This window comes from Lissotriton vulgaris, chromosome 1_1 (assembly GCF_964263255.1).
Source record: "Lissotriton vulgaris chromosome 1_1, aLisVul1.2, whole genome shotgun sequence".
Lineage (NCBI taxonomy): Eukaryota > Metazoa > Chordata > Amphibia > Caudata > Salamandridae > Lissotriton > Lissotriton vulgaris.
In genome coordinates, this window is record NC_141685.1 from 1,843,509,648 (window position 1) to 1,843,530,691 (window position 21,044).

The 21,044-nt window shown below is 46.7% G+C and overlaps 1 protein-coding gene across 1 annotated transcript in view; it reads right to left on the reverse strand.

The window, feature by feature from the left end:
• Window positions 1-21,044, reverse strand: part of DOCK4 (dedicator of cytokinesis 4) — a 1,616,764-nt gene that overhangs the window by 501,170 nt on the left and 1,094,550 nt on the right. Inside the window, exons 28-29 of the mRNA XM_086919301.1 lie at window positions 20,253-20,328; window positions 17,862-17,962 (exon numbers count right to left, since the gene is read on the reverse strand). Coding sequence (XP_086775427.1) covers window positions 17,862-17,962; window positions 20,253-20,328 — 177 coding nt within the window. The remainder of the gene's footprint in view (window positions 1-17,861; window positions 17,963-20,252; window positions 20,329-21,044) is intronic.

Below are 21,044 nucleotides of genomic sequence, written 5' to 3' on the forward strand. Positions count from 1 at the left end.
TTAAATAAAAAAAGGGCCAAAAAAGCACAATGTTCCAAACGCAGGCAGTTAGTCAAGTTAGGTCAAGACAAATATAAGGTTAACGCTGATCGAAATGGAGCACAGGTCGGATACAAGGAATTGGCTCATCCCAGTCAAGGCGGGCAAACTGCAAGCTGGATCTGAGTTGTGGTTCAACAATGGTAGGCTGCTGAAGACCGGGGTACCAATGTAGTCATCAATGAATGTGGGAAAGCTCCGACTGGGCAAAGTCAGGCAACCCTGCCCATGAAGGTCTTGCTCTTGGTGAAGCCCTCTATGTTTCAACGTAGAAACTTTTGTGGACGTCAGATCTCTTGCAGGGTGTCAAACCACCAATTGGATCGGACCATAGATTCAATGTTGATGGCTTTGACTCAACTGTGGTCCCAGTCTCCTGTGGGTTCCAGCTTTTGCAGTTTGGGCACAAGAAGTACAGGCTAACATCAGCCAAGGGGTTCAGAACCATTCACTGTGATAGAAGCCACCAGAAAAATTGTGACAGGTGCAGTTGGAACTGGTCAGTTTGGCTCCTCAGGAAAGTGTGCTTCTTTCAGCTTTTGTGTTCCTGTAGCTTAACAGAAGGTCAGCCAACTGAGCCTTGGAGTACACATCTTTGTCCTTGCTTCAGCCGAGGGAGGCCTCCGGATGAACAGGCTGTAGGTCACTGGGTCTAGATGGCCACTCACTCCGCAACTGAAGCAGCTCTCTTTTCAGCAACTATTGCGCTGACTTTCTGTGGTGCATTTAGAATGGGGGCGCTAGTGACAAGTTCCAAACAGGACACATCAGGAGTGCAGACCGGATGCTTTCCTGACAGGCGAGGTCCTGACTCTAAGGTTGAAGAGATCTAAAATGGACCAGGAAGGGGCAAGAAAAGTTATATTGTTAAACAGGTTGGAAGTGCCAAGTACTGCCCAGTGCGCCTAGTTGCGAGATACCTGGCGCTGCGCCCCCACAGGCAAGGGGCCTCCTGATGCATGCTGATGGGACCCTTTGACCAAATACCAAGTACAGCGCATATGGAGGTGTGTTTGGAATTCGCAAGCAACGAGGTCCAGGGCAAACGCTTTTGCAGCCACGCCTTTAGAATAGGGGCATCAACCACGGCTTTCAAGGCAGGCTTGCCAGTGGAACACATAAAACAAGTGGGGCATTGAAGGTCAAGTTGCTACAAGAATTACATACGTCCTTAAGAGGCAGGTTTAGGCACAGACCGCAAGTTTGATGTGCAGTGGTTGTGCGACCTGGAATCGTTGTAATCATGTTAGCATTGTATGAAGAATTCGGTTGGTGTACATAATGAACAATGTGTAATACATCTGCCTGGGGCGCAGGGGCCTGCTGCACATGATGAGGAGCCCTTTGTGCGAATTGAGCAACTTGCTGGAGACTTGTGCGTTATGGTGGTCCGAAACTACCCCGAGGCGTTAGTGGCGGGGCGCAAGGTCAGGGGAGGGGATGGAGTCCTCTCGCAGGTGGGTCAACAGCGCTATGCACCGAGCAACATGGATTTGCTATTATAAGACAGGGGTTGCTACATGCAGAAGGCACAGGGTGCTTTGACGAAGATGGTATACACCTATCAGAAGTGGGGATGGTCCTCTTCCTGCTAGATTTAGCGGAAGCACTAGTAGCAGTAGGTCGTAAAGAAAGAACTCTAGTAGGTGGGGGGCTCTGGGGCGGCGGCCACACCCAGAGCCATGGCGGAGTTACAGGGCAATCCAACGCAGGAAGGTACAGAAGGGTACCCTCTACAGGAGCACAATAAGGGTGCGAGAGCAAATTATCCCCAGGGAGATCCTCGGTGGGATCCTGGAGGAGTGACGGCGCCCTGTTAGTCCTTCGGGCGGTTGTGGACCTGAGCAACCAGGGGTTGCATGCAACGCTCCGCCCCCCGTAGCGGGAGGGGTGTAAGTAAGGGGTGAACTAGAGGTCCGCTGGGAGGGGGGGTTAGACCTTCCCCCAATATTGACAACGCCCCGCGGCTAACAACGCAGGGGGGTTTATGGCTCATCAGGTAGGCAGGTCGCGAGGGGCGGCCTGACCCTGGATCGCCCGTAAGATAACCCAACATGTTGGCATAATGTTTATGAAAATAAAGCTTCAAAAACTTTCTCCAACAAAAAACATTGTGTGGTGTCTGTTATTTGGGAAGTTGTCGTGAGCAGGTTGGGATCTGGGCCGATGTTGGCACTATGCCAGACTGCCTCGGGCCACTGAAGGTGGCCACCTAAGAGGGCGGCCACCCTTAGTGCCACAGGATGGCACAGACCCCAAAAGAGCGGTCTAGTGTTTGGGGACTCGGAGGGTCCCCCCCAGTGATGTCACTTCCGGCGAGGGAGGGGTCAGGGGCCGAGGGTATATGGCCTGGGGTCACGGGCCTGACGCCCTCTTTGACCCCTGACTGGCCATGCAGACTGACCCTCTCCCCCCCTGGACCTAGACGTGCGGTGCTGCCCGGACGCTGTTTTCCCTCTCTACCCCTAACCCGGCTATAGGGCAGCAGGGGGGGTGTAGTTTTCTAATACCAATTTTCTTTGTGTTGCAGGCGGAGTTACAGGGCCATCCAACACAGAAAGGTACAGAAGGGTACCCTCTACAGGAGCACAGTAAGGGAGTGAGAGCAAATTATCCCCAGGGAGATCCTCAGTGGGATCCTGGAGGAGTGACGGCGTCCCGTTAGTCCTTCGGGCGGTTGTGGACCTGAGCAACCGGGGGTTGCCTGCAATGCTCCGCCCCTCATAGGGGGAGGGGCGTGAGTAAGGGGTGGACTGGAGGTCCGCCGGGGGGAGGGGGTTAGACCTTCCCCCAATATTGACAACGCCCCGCGGCTAACACCGCAGGGAGGGTTTATGGCTCATCAGGTGGGCAGGTCGCGAGGGGCGGCCTGACCCTGGATTGCCCGTAAGGTAACCCAACATGTTGGCATAATGTTTATGCAAATAAAGCTGCAACAACTTTCTCCAACAAAAAAAATTGTGTGGTGTCTGTTATTTGGGAAGTTGTCGTGAGCAGGTTGGGATCTGGGCCGATGTTGGCACTAAAGGCTTGCTCCGCGCCTTCCTCTCCTGTGACTGCGCTGAGATGTCCTCTCATGTGTGGTAATCTTTGACTTCTTTCGACCGGCATTAGAGGAGTCACTGCTTTTGACCCACCATGCGAAAATGAGAAGGCTTACTTCATATAGATTATGAGATCTTGGCGGGAGGAGATTGCTTCACTAAATGGCTGTGAGTCATGTTTCTGGGCAGGATTATAGGGTATTAAAGTCGTGTCTCCGTATTGAAGAGGTGTGGAGTTGGAACTCCGTCTTTGCTCGAGCCTGCGGAGCAACATTCACACTCTGAATCCACTTCTCTTCCACTCATTGGCAGATTGAGGTTGTGAGCGCGATGGTCACTGATCGCTGCTGCCCAGACAAGGAGTTTACGGGCCGATGTAATCGACTACTAGAGACAGCATGATTGCCCGTTTCCCTGACAAGCATGTATCGATTTAGGATATCCCCCTTTCCGGCCGGCTGGCTCGTTTTCCGAGCTGATCGCGGCGCAGCCATTGGCTATGGCCAAAACATATTGCATGGCTAGGCCAGTGCTGGAGAGGGGACACGGAGCGCTACATTCGATTTATTTTTTGGTTGATTTGTTTAGTAGCATGAACTTTGCCCAAAGGTGTCAGAACACTTTATTAGCGGACCAGTTACATTGCATAAAGATTTCAGAGTACTCAAGTTACTTTAAAGATACAAGCGGAAAATCTTTAAATTCACATTAAAATTGTAGTAAGTGTAAAAGTTTACTACAGAGACTGGTGATTAGAGTTGCATATATACAAGTTGAGAGTTAACTCAAGGAAAAGATACTAACAAATAAACGCTAAATTCACATAAGAATGGTAGTAAGTATTTAACTACTATGGATACTAGTGGTTAGAACTACATATTTACAAGTTGCAAGTTCACGATGGGGTCTAACCGAGGCACGTTGACTGCTTATTGAAAAGGGACTCTACTGTCTTATGCAGAACCATCCACTGGATAAGAGGAGGAGGGGGCACACAGAGCTTTCTCTCTGAAGTGGAGGATCAGTTGGGCGGCATGAGGATGGCTGCGGCCCCGGTGGGAATATAGCCTGTGCTGCAGGGATGCGTCTTACGGCAAAAGCTGTAGGTTGTGCAGCGGTGTGGCCTGGTTCTGGTCCCGGTGACAGCCTGTGCGTGATTCGGGGCCTGGGGTGCCAGACTAAGCACTCGCATGGCAATTATAGTTGGGGAGCACGTTTGGGCCCACACTATTCACGGGTGCAACGCACACTGTGATGGGCCAAGCTGCGCCGGGCTGGTGAGCAGAGACAGCAATGGGGCCCTTTTGGGTGGGTGTGGGTTGCCCAGGTTGGCTCTTGTTTTGTCCCATTGACTTTTGCCCACACAATGTGAAGCTGTTAGTAGTAATGGTCTCATTTGATATCGAACTTGCTGTTCAATTTAAGCGGGACATTTAATTCAATGTTTTAAAACGTCATTGCAACACAGTCTCACCTTTCAGAATGGAAGCAATTTTCATTATGCAATACAACGAAGCCACAATTGTGGCTTATTTATTTTATGCACATAACAGACATTGAAAGCCAATAGAACTGGTGTGTTATTGGTGTAGTGTTGCTTTTGTAGAACATTATTTGGACACCATTAAGGAAGTGCAAGTCCAATGATTACATTTAGACAAATTTGATAGTTAGAAATGTTAAAAAAAATAAAAAAAACAATGGCCTATGAGTTCTCTAATTGAGATGGTTCCCCCAAAACGCGTTGGGTATGATGCAGCTCCAAATGCATTCACTCAAATGAAGAAAGTTGAATATTAGGAATTTGGAGTATGTGAGAAGACTTTAATGATTTACTCGCCAAGAATGATCATTTCAGATAATGATTACCACTGGCATGGAGTGGACACGCTTCTTTGAGGATAGTTCCTCTGAGACAGGGTTGTACACAGGGTGGATGTCTTTTGATCATGATGCAAGTGGGCTATGCAACAAAGCCATAATTGGGGCTTAGATATCTTGTGCAACTAACAGGAAGTGACAAAGCCAATAGTACTGTCAGGTAGGTGTACGGTAAATTTTGGAGGGTATAACCAGACAATATTCTTACCGCAAAGCCATAAGTTGGTGCTTATGTAAATACGCAACTAACAACCACTGACAAAGCCGATAGTCCTGAATTGCTGTAGGTGTCAAGTTACGTGATGAGTATATATATATGGGATACAAGGGCAGAAGCAGAAGAAACATGTGGCAGTCTAGGCCAAGCAAACAATTATGCAGGCTAAAATGTTTTATTTCAATGCCAAAGAGAGAGCCTCAAGTGTTCGGGCCAGAATTACTAGCCCTCCTGGTGGCACGACAAAGTTCCTTTGAACATGTGGATGGCACATGTGAATAGGCTGCTTGCAAATCTTCCTGAAGGTACAGTTTGTGCCAGTCAAATTGGGACGATTTGGACAGGAGAGGAACAAGAGTGGTTATTCAATACTTTGTTTAGTTAGTAGGGATGAGTTGTCTAATTCAGATATGCCCACGGACAAGTATCTTTCGACTTGTCATTTGTGTAGGTCCAGCTTGTCTATGTAGGGTGGGGCAAGTTCTCAACAGCTGTTATGTAGTAGTGGCAGTTCGGATGGCTCGTGGAGCACGGGATGCTTGGCCTGCTCGCAGGTACAGGTGATTTCTTTGCTGGCTTATCCTAGCAGGCGTCCCTGCATTTCACTGACTAGTGTGAGGCACTGACAGGAGCAACAATTTTCATGTAGGATTTAAGATACTGCAGTTTAAAACAGCATCTGTAAGCGGACAATCACACGTCTCCACAACCCACACATAAATACATTCTCAGTAATGGCATTACAGGCCTCTCTCATAAATGCACCAAGCAAGTTAAAAATGAAAACCGTAACAACACGAGCCACGTTTGCAAAGGTTACTCGTAGAAGTAGCTCATAGCCCCAAATGACAGTATGTCATGGTACACAGACGACCAGTCTGCATGTGAACGTTTTGTTGCAACCTGGGACTCGTGGCAGCACTTATCAGGGTACGTATGGCCTAAACCTCGGCATGCACACTGGGGCATTGCGCTCAAATGACTGCCTTCGCTGTATGAACAATGATGGGCAAAGCCAATAGGTTGGGTATTTCGCACAATATTAATGGAATTAAAAAATGTGCTTTCAAACAGGCCCAGGCCCAAACAATTGTAATGCAATTTAGTCGCTGCTTCAGCCAGCTGATCTCATCTGAGTTTCAGTGGCTGAGGGGTTGTCCCCTCTATACAAAATTTTCCCAGTTCAGGAGCAGGGGGAAGCGGATTTTGGAGCAGGTTAGGCAACCTCATTTTGTCTCTGCAGGTTTAATGTGTCTTTCTGGTCATTTGGACCGAGTAGAGCCATTCTCACTTTGCATACTGCCTTTGTCTTGTGTTCAACTGCGCCCCTCAGAGACATTTAGAGGTATAGCCATGGTGAAATGTTGTTCTTATTAAGGTTTGCATGACCAAGGCGGCCTGTTGCATCTTGCCAGAGGGATGAGATACAAGTTAAATACCTAATTGCTTACAACAAAGCACTTTAAGGTGGGCGGAAAAAACTTTCAAGTTGCGAACATTAGATTCCCACATTACTTTCAGCAACGGCTCATACTGCTAGCAGTTAAAGAGCCTGGGTAGACTGGGGGCAGAATACAGATTAATCAGTAACATGCAGATTTCCTGTAAGAACGGGGGGGACACATGGGAAATACATGACGACACCCTGGCTTCATGTCATATATTTCTAAGCTCACCTATAGTTGTGCCATCACACAGCATAGTATGATAGTCCCCAACGTAGAAATGACGGTTGGGTCCGCCTTTTCATGACATGACACACACTGCATGCGAACTGCTCCTGTCCCACCCATGTGCTGGCTTCTGGTATACTTCAGCAGAAGTTGGGAATTGGACGATTTGTGCCAGGGTGGGGCATCAGCCTGGCGACACAGCACCCATATCACAGTCAAACGGCGAGGGGCCTGCGTCCCATATGGTCAAGGAATAAGCAGAATACTGGGGGTGCAGGGCTCCCACCCCTCACCATAGTGCATTAGAAGGTAGGGCGGTGGACCTGCAATGCTATAGGCATTTACATGTGCCCACATACAGGCAGATGGGTACAGTGGCAGGAAACAGCAATAGAGTGGGTTGTCAATAGGTCTTCCTTTTGTCCATAAAAAATGTGCACCCTGTAAAAGGGAGGATGGGTAACGGGATCCTGCAGCAAAGTAAGCCTGGGGGTCTGCGTATGTTGTCACTGATGTGACTGCAATAGGTGCTCCAAGAATTTACCCGCCATGTTAGCTAGGCAGGTTGTGGAAGCTATCATGTAACTAGTGTGCTGCTGTCCCAAAAATTTGGGGAAACAAGGGGTTAAGACATATTTTTTTCTTCAGTGGACCAACGATTAAGGGAGTTAGATGAGCTTTCCCTAGCACCAGGATACAGGAGGCACTGCAAAGCTTGCGTTGCTATTTTCTGCAAGATGGTTGAGGCCTGGGAGGAAGGGAGAACATCCTTGGAACACAAGGTCCAAACCTTTGTAGTGTGGGCTAAGGACGGGGCAAGAGTCATTCTTGGGTTTCAGGCCACCTGGCAGCAGTGAGTCATTATGCTAAGTTGAAGGGCCGGCCAGATCCCACAAAGTCATTCGTCATCAGGGCAGCGCTAAAGGGTTGGGCAAGAGGAGATCCTCAGATCCCTGACTCCAGGTCCTCCATCGAATTCAGAACATTGCAGGACATTATCGATGTAGTAAACAGGGCCACCCTTTCTACTTTTTAAGCCACCCCCTTCTCAGCAGCTTTCAGCCTGCCATTTTTTGGGGCTCCGCGAATAAATTCATTAGTGACCAGGTCTAAGAATTATAGGTCTGGGAATGCAATAGGGGGACAGGATACCTTGCTCACAGGTGAATCCTAGAAGAGATCCAAAACAGATCAGGCGGGGCTGGGGAAGGTGATGTGGTTACATCCACTGGGAGATAACTGCCCTGCAGGCCTGGTCTCTGCTTACGTAGCCCTTCGCCTACCCAGGGGAGGCTACTTATTTATCCATGCTGACCGCAAGCCCCTTACTAAGTTTCAGGTGGAACAAGTCATGTAATCATGCTTAGTACTGCCGGGTAATGCTGGACCTGGCAAGCATTTTTGCAGCAATTCCTTTAGGATAGGGGCAGCTACTTCAGCATTCAAGGTTGGCATGTCACCAGACCTCATGAGGCAGGTGGGGCGGTGAGAGTCTCAGTGTTTCAAGCATTACATCCACCCGTGAAGTCCCCAAGGGCAGAGTGCACTTTTGAGCTCCATATGCTAATATTAGTTCAGTGTGATTTCTGAGCAAATCATGTTCAATCTTGCGTAGTATTTGATTGCAATTGTGTGCAGTGTTTTCAATAGAAGGTGTTTGCAACCGTGCATTTCTTTATTTTGCCAGGATCAAAGGTGTGGGTGACAAGTCATTCTTGCCTCTCTAGAGTGGCACACTCGGCCGAATAGCAGGAAGTGGAAGCAGGGGTTTTCCTCACTGAGATAGTCTGGTTGGGGTTCCCAGGCATGCGTTTGCACAGCTTGCTGAAGAAGCTGCAACACTAGCCAGAGGCGTTTCCCCCCCTAACATTTTGGTCATCCACCTGGGAGGCGATGACTTGACTTTCATGGGTAGAAAGGTTCTGCTACAAACAATGAAAGCCACAATCAGGAAGTTAGGCAACCTATTAGGCGAATATGAATTATGGTGGTCCGAGGTCACATCACAGTTAGTTTGGCATGGGAGACAGGTCTGGAGAGGCCGTTGAAATTTCTCAGAGAAGGGTAAACAGCGGCATGCGCAAATTCACGGAACAGAGAGGTTTTGGCTTTATCAGACACGGACTCTTGCATGCCAAGACAACGGGATGTTTCGATGTGGATGGGGTCCATTTGTCTAGAGTGGGCATGGATCTGCTTCTGTTGGACCTTGCTGATGCCCTAGAATCAGCAGGGTGTAAGTAGGAATGCCTGCCTTGGTGAGGGGGCCTGGGTGTGACGGGTGCCACACGCACAGCTATGGTGGATTTACAGGGTGATCCAGAGGCTGAATGGTACATAAGGGTACCCTCTTCAGGAGCGCAGGAAGGGTGCAAATGCCAAACAACCCCAGGAAGTCCTTACGGCAGGACCTTGGAGGAACAACGGCACCCCGTTAGTCCTTCAGGCGGTTGTAAACCTAAGCAACCGGGGACTTGCAAGGATGCGCTCCGACCCCTCAAGGGGCATGAGTAAATGGGTAGACTGGTGGTCCACAGGATGTAAGGGGTAAGCCCCCAAAATGGTTAGCACCGATTGGTAATGCCACAGTGCAATTTGGCTCTTCAGGTGGGCAGGGCAGCTTAACGTCGTCACTGCTGCCTGCTCTTGGATCGTCCGTAAGTTGACCTACCATGTTGGCATATTTCTTATGCAAAATAAACCTGCTGCAATATTTTCTCCAACACCAGTGTGTCTTGTTTGTTCTTTAAGAAAGGAATTGCTGTGTTTGCGGGTGGGGTGTGTTGCCGATATTGGCACTATGACCCAGCCTGTAGTACAGGGCGAGCTAGGACGCTGATCAGTAACTGTGTCAATTAGAGTGGGAAGGTATCAGCACCACCATGGTCAATGGGTGTAACAGACTGGGAGAGCGGATCATCGTGAAAATGAGATGCTATTAGTCTTATTCACCAGCCCTGTGCTTTCTACCCTGGATGAATTTTCTGAGGAGCCCTGGGTGTCTGGCAGTGTAGAAGCGCTCTATGGCAAACAATGGGTTGCCACTTGTCACATTTAAACTTGACAGTTCAATCTCACCAATGTGAAAGAACTGCGTGCTTTTGCAGTCTTCATTGTTTTTTTTTTTTTAAGTACAGGCCACACATTTTGATTTATTTTTATTACTTTATTTTTAACCACAATTTCAGATGAGGGGATTGCTTGTTGGAATTATTACCCAACTGAGTGAGTTGTGGTGTTACTTTTAGTGACAGCTGCTGACTGGAGAACACGGATGCCGAGCTCCATCTCTCCGCACAGTATAGAGCACAAAGTGCTAATATCGACCTAACTCTGACCTGCTTTTTCATAGCCTCACACAGAATCCGAAGGCTCCCTGCAATGATCGGGATCTCTTAACACCCTTGACCATACTCGCAGGGAGTTTTCTCTGCCCTCCTCACCCCACAGCGTTACCATGATGCCAAAATGGTGACTGACGATCAGAATGAAGGTCAACAATTAGTTCAGTGTTCGGAATTGCTTGTACGATTGAGGGGTGATCAACAACTCTCTCTAACAGCTCTGTTAGGTACTACTTTACACCAGAATGTTTTTGGCATTTTCGGAAAAAAAATAACGCTGCAAACAGGACTGATAGATGTGATGTATGAGCCTAAAATGGCAGCCAGGTGACACCACGTTTAAATGGGAATCCACCATGCATAAACCTCTCAAGAGCTTAATACCCGACGGATTCACCTACCAAACTTGGATTTTGTCTCTCACTACTAACTTGAGATGATGCTGTTGAGAACTGTTTTATTGGTCACCATTGTCTCGATCTTTGGAGAGCGTGCACTGCTCCTATGAGGGTTAATGTAAAGTAAACAACCACATGGTCAATATAAGACAAAGTGGTACCACATGACAAAACCTGGCTAAACCCACATCTGGATCATTGTCTATCATTCACCTTTCTTACACATTCAGATACATATAGTACCACATTACTGCAACCTTCTCTTAGCAGTCTCAGCCTGGCTCCCATTGACATGAAGGTAAGACAGTCCTTCTACAGACCAGATGGCCACTGATATGGATACTGTTATTCGGCTAGTGGATATCTGAGGAAAGCTTGCCTTATGCTCACATGTGCGCTGCCTCGCACTACGGCCTCCCCGAACTAGCACTGTGCCACTACAGCCCCTATTTTTGCCTGATTCTCTCTCGAGACCTCCAACTTGCTCATAGCGGCCGTCATCGTGAATCCAAGCTGTGGCCCTCGGAAAAACGGTGGCTCTCTATTTGTCCATGGTTGGGCCATTTATAGACAAGCTCTAGAGGCCGCAGAGCCAGTCAACAGCTCTCTGTACACCAGCAGTCTCTGCTTGTCCACAGCTGGGCCAAACACATGTCCTAATATCCACCATCTTGGAACCAAGCAGTCACACTAAGAGAGACTGCAATCCTCTGTAATCACACTGTTGGGGAAACACCTGCCGGCCTTTGGAAACATCCATCCCTGCCTGAGGGCCTCAAAGCTTATCTACAGCATACCTTGCCGGAGATCCATCAGGGGAAGAGTCAGGGGGGGAAAACAAGCCATCATCCCCCACACTAGAACGAAGGCTACACTTAGTCCTTAACCACTGCTTAAAACCACATTACTCTTTGGACACTGTGTTCACATACCCAAGACCCCTTCCCATGGGTGACTACAAAGACTTCATTCCCCCCACCTACCCTGCTCTTCATTTCGATGACTTCGGGATCCTAATCCTAGTCCCATCTACTACTCTTCCTTAGTCTGTCAAATGAGATCTCCTTTAAAACCTAAGATCACAGTGCATAACGCAAGGCTATGGACAACCTTGTGACATCCATCTTTAACCTAGCAATGCTTGCTTAGGTCAATATCCATAACTTTCAAACTGGCATTAGCCTCCCACATACCGACAACACCCCTTGCCACCAGCTCCCCATCACCCCTTTCCAGATCTGGCATCAACGCTTTCAAGATAAAATACCCCACAAATCTTTCCAAAAACGCAATGGAAAACAAATCCTCAGAGCCAAATTTTCCCATATAAGAGCACATGTGAACTCTGCAAAGAATAGATTGAAGCGCCTGCTTGCGGTCATTGCACGGTCCACTAACCCCTCCATCTCTTCTGCTCCCAAGTCATTGGTGGACCGATGCAACAAGTTTGTGGATTACTTTGATAAAAAATTTAGAAACATCCTTTTTCTCACTTCCCATCAACCACTCCCTTCCAACGGTGGAGTCTCTATCATGCAAAGCAATACAATCATGGTCTTTTTTCTCTTTAATCTCCGAGCGGGACCTTCAACGAACCATCTACAAAGTAAAACCCTCAAACCATTTTCAGGACGCCATTCAAGGCTCTATCAGCAACTCTCCTGCCACACACCTACTCCCCATATAGACCACCACGTACAATTCCTCTCTCAAACAGGGCTTCTTCTCGTATTGACAAAAAATCGGTCAAAACACTCCACTCTTGAAAAAACAACCTCCATATCCAAAAAACCTGAACAACTACCGCCCACGCTCCACACTCCAGATTTAGGCAAAGCCATCATAAGTTACAAAACATCCCAACTAGATTCACACGTTCGAACAAACAACATCCTAGACACCCTCAAATCAGGTTTACACCAGGGTCACAGTACAGAAACTGTGAACCTCCAAATAATCGATGATTCCCTTAAAATCCTTGATGTCGGCAACTCCTGCTTGTTGATCACCTGGATTTTTTTGCCGCATTCAACACTGTAAACAATCCTGACCTCCTTCGTACTTTTGAACTATGCATAGGAAGTGGAGGCACTGTCCTCAACTGGTTCTCCTCCTACCTATTTAACCATTCCCAAATTTTGAAAATGGGCAACTCATTTTTGAGACCAGTCAGTGTTCATCAAGGGATCCATCGAGGTTCCAACCCCCCCTAACCTTCTTTAACTTCTACCTAGCAGCCACTATGTGTGATTCTCAGAAACTCTGGGATTTTCTTCCACCTCAGTGCCGATGACATCCAAATATACTTGAAAATCTCATTAAGTAAGACGTTGCCCTGCTTTCAAATAGACTCTCTAAGATTCAATACTGGATGTTCAACCATCATTTAAAACGAAAATAGAGTTTATTTTGACCTCATCTCCGAAATCAAAAACATCAGTACAAGAATAGATGGCCAACTTTCCCACCGTGGATGGCTGCCCTGCAACTGTCCAGAGTGCCAGATCACTCGACATCACCCTTGATAATTGTCTCAATCGTCACAGTCACATAGTTGCCATGCCCAACAGCGCATGATACCAGCTTTAGGGCATCAGACAAATGATTCCGGAACAAGACCTCAAAACAGTGGTGCAGTCTCTCGTTCGCTCTAGACTAGACTTTGGAATTGCAAGTTCTCTCAGGCATTCCCAAAGATCACCTAGGTCCACTCAGATGCTGCAGCTCACTTCTTCTTAGGTCTTAAGAAAGGTGGCCACATTTCTCCTGCCCTGCTAACCCTCTAATGGCTACCCATTGAAGGGCGGGACCAATTCAAAATCACTTGCATTACCCACAAAGTGCTGCACTCCTCCCACCCTCTTATCTTAATGAGAAACTGAAACTCTCAGGAGCAAATAGGGGTTCCAGAAATGCCCAATCATTGCTCCTATAACCCCCCACTTTCAGTTGAGAACAATAAATGAACCAGTCTTTCTCTGGTAGTGTCACTAGAATCTGGAATTCTCTGCCTCCCTCACTCCAGTGGCGTAACGAAACTTGAGGGGGCCCCCTGCAAGGTATGTGGAGGGGCCCCCCTCTGGACTCAATCAGGAGCTCTACTGCCGAAGTGCTGTGCTGAGGGGGCCCCCTGGAGCTTGGGCCCCCCTTCCCTGCGGGGACTTGTGTTACGCCCCTGCCTCACACCATCGAACCACCTGCCTAGCAATCTATAAAAGGACCTGAAGCTCCTTCCATCTAACAGATTGATAGGAGGACCAATCTCAAATCCTCTCTCCACTGCTCCCTGATCTGCATTTGTTATATGATCCAACCATCTAAATTGATGTCTTAACTGCATATGTCCTCGGTCCAATTGTTGCCACTGTTTCTTGTGGTAACTACTGTACACATGCACAGATGTAAACGTTTGAATTTAACTACTATTATTCTGTAGCCCTATCTCCTGTGTGCTGTAAAGTGCTGTGATGCTTTTGGCCCATGTCCGGTGTTAGCCCTAGCATATTTTGGCGTGATTACCCCTGACTTTTAGCCCCTGCCTCCGTTGCAATTTAGATCCTTTGGGTACTTTGCCACTGCTGATCGGTGTCAAAGTACAAGTGTTGCCAATGTAAAGTGTAATGGTAATTGGTTGGCCATGATTGGTATGTTTGCCTTACTAGTAAAGTCCCTAGTGATGTGCACTGAGTGTGTCAGGGCTAGTAATGCAAAGGCGTGCAGAGAAGGGAACTCAGGCCTGCAGTGTAGGGCCTGCGTGCAGTTTGATAAGTTAGCATTTTGTCTTGACAAGTACAACCACTTGTCAGGCCTGACTTTCCCTTTTGCATACACATTACGCACCCCTGTGGTAGGCCCCGGGTAATCCCTGGGCATGGTGCAGAGTAGGTAAAAGGCAGGACACATACTAAGTTCTGCGTTATGGCCTGACAGTGAAAAACACTCCATTTCATTTTTCACTACCGAAAGGCCATTCTGCCCGTAGGACAGAATGGGGGAGGCTGGGTGTTGTGTTTGTTAGCCTAGTTTCCTATAAGTGTATATTGGAGAGGTGAAGTTTAATATGTCTGAACTCACAGCGTCAGAACACATCTTTCTATGAAAGTGGTTTTGTCACTGTGTGTTCAGAAACCACTCTTTTAGAAAGTGGCTGAGTTTTGTGCTTTACGCTTTTCTGTGGGTCTCTGCTGAATGTGGATTGTCTGTCTGGATCTGAGAGGAGCTGGGAGAGGTCTTGATCCAGGATGGGGTTGAGATGGCACCAGGCTGCCCTGCATCTGGAGAATAGGGGGAGGAGAAGCCTGGGAGGTGAAAAGGCTTGGGCTGGTGCTATGAACCAATTGACCCATCTCCTGCTGAGTGATTAAGGATCCAGACCCCCAGTGGCAAAGGGAGAAAGGTGACACTGGGAGCGAGACACCCAGAACCGATTTAGGGAGGGGTCAGGGAACCCTGAGCACAAACGAACTTCAAAGATATTAAGGGGTATAACTATGAGAGCTGAAACCCCTGAACTTTGGAATGAAACAGAAATGGATTTAGACTGAAAACACTTAGACCCATTCTGTAGTCAAGAGGAACCTCTGCTAAAGAAGGAGCAACTGAAGAGACAGCTGTGGAAAGACCAATCCTTGCTTCGTGATCTGGGGCTGGTCTGCAGTTTGCAGTTCTAACCAACGGAGAGGCTGTTGGGACTGTACTTGGAGGCGCAGGATCCACCTGCTTGAAAAAGACTGTGCTCTGTGCTGTGTCTTGTTACCCCAAGAGCCTGAGGTGAGCTGGCTGCCTGTTTGGAAACAAAGGAACATAAAAGTTTCCGGAGAAGCGCCAAGCAATGCGGTGTGCGTGTGCTTTTGCGGCTTGAGACCCTCAGAAGTTGTGCCTTGTGATCGTAGGCACGCAGGAGTAAGCTGAGTCTCGGATGCGCAGGGTGGGTGTCGTGGTGCAGGCCAAGGCGTTGGTGAGGAGTGCCTGGTTGGTGTGTGCATGGGGAGATGAGGTGAGACTCGGACGTGCAGAGTGCGTGTCGTGATGCAGTCAGGGCGTTGGTGAGGAGCGCCTGATTGTTGTGTGCACCGAACGAAGAAGTGAGTTCCGGACGCGCAGAGTGCGTGTCATGGTACAGCCAGGGCGTTGGTGAAAAGCACCTGGTCATCGTGTGCACCGGGAGAAGAGGCAAGACTCGGACGCGCAGGGTGCGTGTCGTGATGCAACCAAGGCGTTGGTGAAGAGTACCTGGTCATGTTGTGCACCGAGTGAAGAAGTGAGTCCCGGACGTAAAGGGTGCGTGTTGTGGTGAAGCTAGGGCGTTGGTGAGGAGTGCCTGCACTGGGAGAAGGGGTGAGGCACGGTCGCGCAGGGTGCGTGTCGAGGTGCAAGCAGAGGAGTTGGAAAAGAGCGCCGGGACATCGTGAGCACCAGAGAAGAGGCGAGTCTCGGACGCGCAGAGTGCGTGTCGAGGTGCAACCAGAGGCGCTGGTGAGGAGTGCCTGGGTAGTGTGTGCATCGAATTCGAAGGAAGTCTTCACAGTGCTTAGGGTGGGTTTCGGTGTTCACTGAGACAGCAGGATGGAGGGCCAGGCCATTGGGTCTTCGGAGTAAAACAGCAGCTGCCCGGACCGGCTGCCCCGGAGGAGCTGAGCCGCCGGCCCGAGCTCACTGAACCCATTGACGGAGTTCTGGATCAAGGCCCAAGTCGCTGAAAGAGGAAAGGAAATAGGGGTCGGGCCCCCCAGGTAACGAATTTCACCACCTGTGGTGGGGTGTGGGCCCGGAAGGACACTCTCTCTGCCTCTCGCTTCTGTCAGCTGCATGAGATTGTTGCTTTGGCTCGGATCTAGGCAAGTGCTGGCATAAGGAGGGGCAGCACTGGGGCCGAGTGAGAAGCGGTACTTTTCTGTCATCAGTGATCCATATTGGGGGCACTGTTAATGGAGCACCTAAACTGTTGTATTACACTTTGCATTATTGCTGCTAACGAACTATCAAACTGTCGTATGACGCCTGAACTCGTTTGTTCATGGCGAACTACATGCTTGGTGCGCTACGCACTGGGTTGTTTTTCCCTTGCAGAGTACATGATTGTAACGTGACACATTGCATTATTTCTTCATCGCACAGTACCTGATTATAACGTGGCACAGTGCATTATTTCTTCATTGCACAGAACATGATTGTAGTGGGACGCATTGCTTTGTTTGTTCCTGGTACAAGGCATGCTGGTAGTAATACGCATTGCATTATTCCTTCTATTGCAAAGTACATGACTGTGGCGCTACGTATGGCATTGTTTCTCTGTTGCACAGTACAAGAGAATATCGTTACGCATTGCAGTATTTCTTTCCTTTTGCAACAAGTGTGATTCTAGCAATACGACTTGCCTAACCTTTTGGAAATGGTTAGAAGTGAGCTTAACTGTTGGTTAGAAGCGGTGTTTGGGATTAGAACCTACCAACCCACCGGAAGGAATACTACCCATTCTTATATGTTGGTTTTGTACCGTGTGGTCATATCATATTTCTTCTTATATAAAGATTATACTCATTTGTTAAAAACTTGTGTGAAGTCTATTTGTGGTGACATCATTGCGTTGCAGTGAGTGTGGTTGCACATATTGTACACTTGTGTCTTGGCAATAAGCCTGGCTGCTCATGCCGAAGCTACTAAGGGGGTGAGCAGGACGATCTCAGATGGTGTCCTTACTTATCCTAATGTTGAAACGAGGGATATTGGACTCCTGTCTCCAGCATTTGGTGGTGGCGGTGAGGGATAAGGACCCCACTTCCAACATCCGTTCTATATAAACTTGCAAAAATAAATAAATAAAAAGTGTTGGACAACCTAGGATCATGTAATGATCTCTAGTCGGAGTTTAGGCCCTTAAAAATTAGCAGTGAATAAAATGAGGTGAACTGCATGCAGAAACAACGTAATGTGTACATACTGGCACATATATTTTTGAATTTGCTTAGGGGTGCATGCATGCAAACTGAATGAAGTGAATTGGTCTAGTGGCGTACGGGTAAACAGTTGGAAGGTATTTATAATAATAGACACCACTATAACCGCAATGAATATTACTTGCGTTCCTTTAAGTTAGAATAATGAATATCTGAGTGAATTATGAGAATTCCTGCCTCTGATCTGCCGAATTCATATTAAAACAAAACACATAAGTTTCAAAACTATAATTTTCAGTAACATTGTATACAGTCAATAATTATTTGTCAATGCTATCTAGGGTTAACTTAACCTATGATGATACTTACTTTTCCAAAACTTTTTTCTTTTTGGTCGGTGTAAATGTCTCCAGCTGCAGACATGACTGATTGATAAATATCACAGCAAGATAAAAATAGGAATCCCATATCTGGAAAACAAAGCAGTTGGCTAGCTGTAGGTTCTCTTTCTTGCACAACAAAGTATGAGTGTTATTTTGCAGTACAACTGTAATAGAAAATGGGTAAGAAAGACTGCAAATCTGCCTCGCAAAAGTAGTAGGAAAAACCTTGATGCAATAACCTCATGAAAGGAAAAACGAGAGAAAAATAATGTTGCCTGAATACACTATGCACATTTAGTTTTAAACAGCCGAAGGAAGGGTTGAGGTGCTACAATTCAAATGCTTAACCGTGTGGCGCTTTCCATATATTTTGCAATGCATTTCCTCGAGTATTTGTATAACTGAATGATGCAGATTAACTGGCACAGAACATTTTGGAAAGTGAACCAGTGTTACCAATTTTCAAAGGATGTTTGTAGGAATCGACGACATTTTAATGGAACATTTTTGTATTATGAAAATGTTACTTAGAAGAAAAATAAAGAAATTCACTTATTTCACAAGGCTATGTATACATAGGCTATGAAGTATGTATAAATTATGCATGTATGGAGTTAGGATAACAGCAATATGTCAGAAATGCTAGTATGCACAAGACAAGTATGTACATCGTTTGCAACATAGGTAATTTACACACGTTTAAATCGAAAATGTTTTGGAATCATCCAATGTTTAGTAAATTGCGAGCATGTGCAGGAATAAACTAAGCATGTAACAATTTACCAAAAAGAGAGCTATGTGATGCTTGATTGAAGGCTACGAGTTGAGTCAAGTAAACTCGGGTTCAAACGTGCAGGGAGGGCCCTACGTTGCCTTCTATTTTAGGGTGCATTCAATATTGGGGTTCTACTGACTACAGAAGTCACGCCCTTCTTTCAAATGCTAAGTGACTCTAACACAGCAGTTGTAAATTATGAAAGCATTAGTTTGGTTCCCTGAATGACACTGCTAACGACACTTTGCTCTTGATTGTCCGTCCGGACTAAAGATTTGGGGCTAAATGTACGAAAATAGGAATAGCGATTACCTAATTGGAATTTTTTGCAAATCATAATTAGGAAATCGCTAGTCCTTATTCATTAAACTCACTGATTTTCATTTAGCGAATCTGAGTGGGTCGCAAATAGACCTACTTCATGCATATCAATGAGGTTGGGCGTAATTAGCAACAAACTCAGGGGCGGCTCCTCCTTTGGAGCGGCGTCACCCCACTTAAATCATCAACCCAAAGCCCCAGAGGGGAAAAATAAAATAGTAATTTTTCACCATTTTATTTTTCATGCCCTGCCCTGAACAGAGCGCCAGAACGGGGGCGGTGCTGAGTGACAGCCGCATGTTTTAAGTGTGCATGTCTTTTAGGCCCGCCGTCTTGCAACGGCCAGCCACTCGTGCAGACTTTAAAGTGCTCTAACCCAGCTGTCTTACTCAAGAGAGCGGTGGAGCGCCGAGTGAGGCCACTACTACCCATCCTAGGTCTGCTCTCATGCTGGTGAGAGCAGCCCTAGGGTTGGCCAAGGGAGTTGCTACTTCCGGTTCCAGTTCCAAAAGGAACCGGAGGACGTTGTGTTCATGCACGGTGCATTAATTTTTTTATATATTATTTGAATGCTTTTTTTATACATATTTTGCATGTGTGCCAGCCATCTGCTCTCTTCTCCCCCCCAACCCCCCCTTTAGATATCAGCTGCCACTGGACCCACTATGATTCACTACCATCATAGGGATGGTGGCCTGCTGGGGTCAGCAGACTACCATGTCTGTGACCGATTTTAAATAAAGCATTCTTTTTTTTTAAACGCAGCCCGTTTTTCTAAAGGAAAAATGAATGGGTTTAAAAACACACAAAAAATGTAATTTGATGTTTAATTTTTTAAGGGCAGGCAGTGGTCCACTGTATCACTGCCTGCTCCTAAAAAATATTTTCAAATAATTTTTAAAGGAGAAGGGGTCCTTTGGGTACTCCTTCCCATTTGCGAATAGATTACCTCCAACTTTGAGTTGTGGGTAAATTGCTATTGTTTTGCGGCCGCTTTCGGTTGAAAACCATTGTACATACCAATGCAATTTTCTATTAGAAAGGAACACCCTCAACACACCCCTTTCAAATATCAAATCGTAAAACCCAAATTGTTACTGAATCGAAAATTTTGGCTTTGTACATCAGAAAAAGCATTTTTTGCTGTCACAAACGCAAAGATGCTTCGTACATCTAGGTCTAAGTTCTGATGAGTAAAATTTGAGAAATGACAATGAAATGGCCTTTGACACAACAATTCAACGATTATATTAGTAATAAAAATAGGACAAAAACACATACCTTATAATCAAAGCTGTCATTCAAGAAGTTTTTCCGGAGCGCATCCGAAAGATATAAGACAGTTGTAATGATAACACTAGATAACAAGAGAGATTGCAGTCTTTATTAAGGAGAACCCTTTTTACAAATTCAGCACTACTTTATCATGTAAAAAAATACAAATATGACACCCTTGGAAGCATTATACATTAACAGTTATGCTCAAGAAAAGATAAAAACACAGGTTGTGACTGGTCATTACAAAATGTAACGACCAGAAAAGAAAAAGCTTTTAGGAAAAGTCATGAGGTTTCGGGGTCTCTTTTACTCACTAACACTAGGGATAAGATCACCATAGGGGATAATGTAACCAAAGACGTAACAACTTAATGTATTATGAGATTTTTAGTTTAAATTCACTTCTACTTTATGTGTGGATGTGATCCTTGTGAATGACACAATAACAGATCAATGACTGACGGGGGCTGGTTGAAAACCCCTGCAAGTAAATATATTATACATAGGATTTTAGCGACATCAAAAGGGCTTGGCTAACATCACACCTAACAAGCATTGGCAAAGTCGATAGATCTAGCTTTCCTATGCCAAGACTTACTGACAAATGCATGCATAAGAGATTTTTGCCTACCGGTGTTTCACATATCAGCACGTTAAAACCAGTCATATCACTAACTTGGACTCATACAATGCCCACCACTCACTCTACACTTTCATAGGTCCACTGCTTAGCCTACACTTACCAAATCACAATAACCCTGGAATATCCACAGTAGGGAACCAGAGAGTATGGAC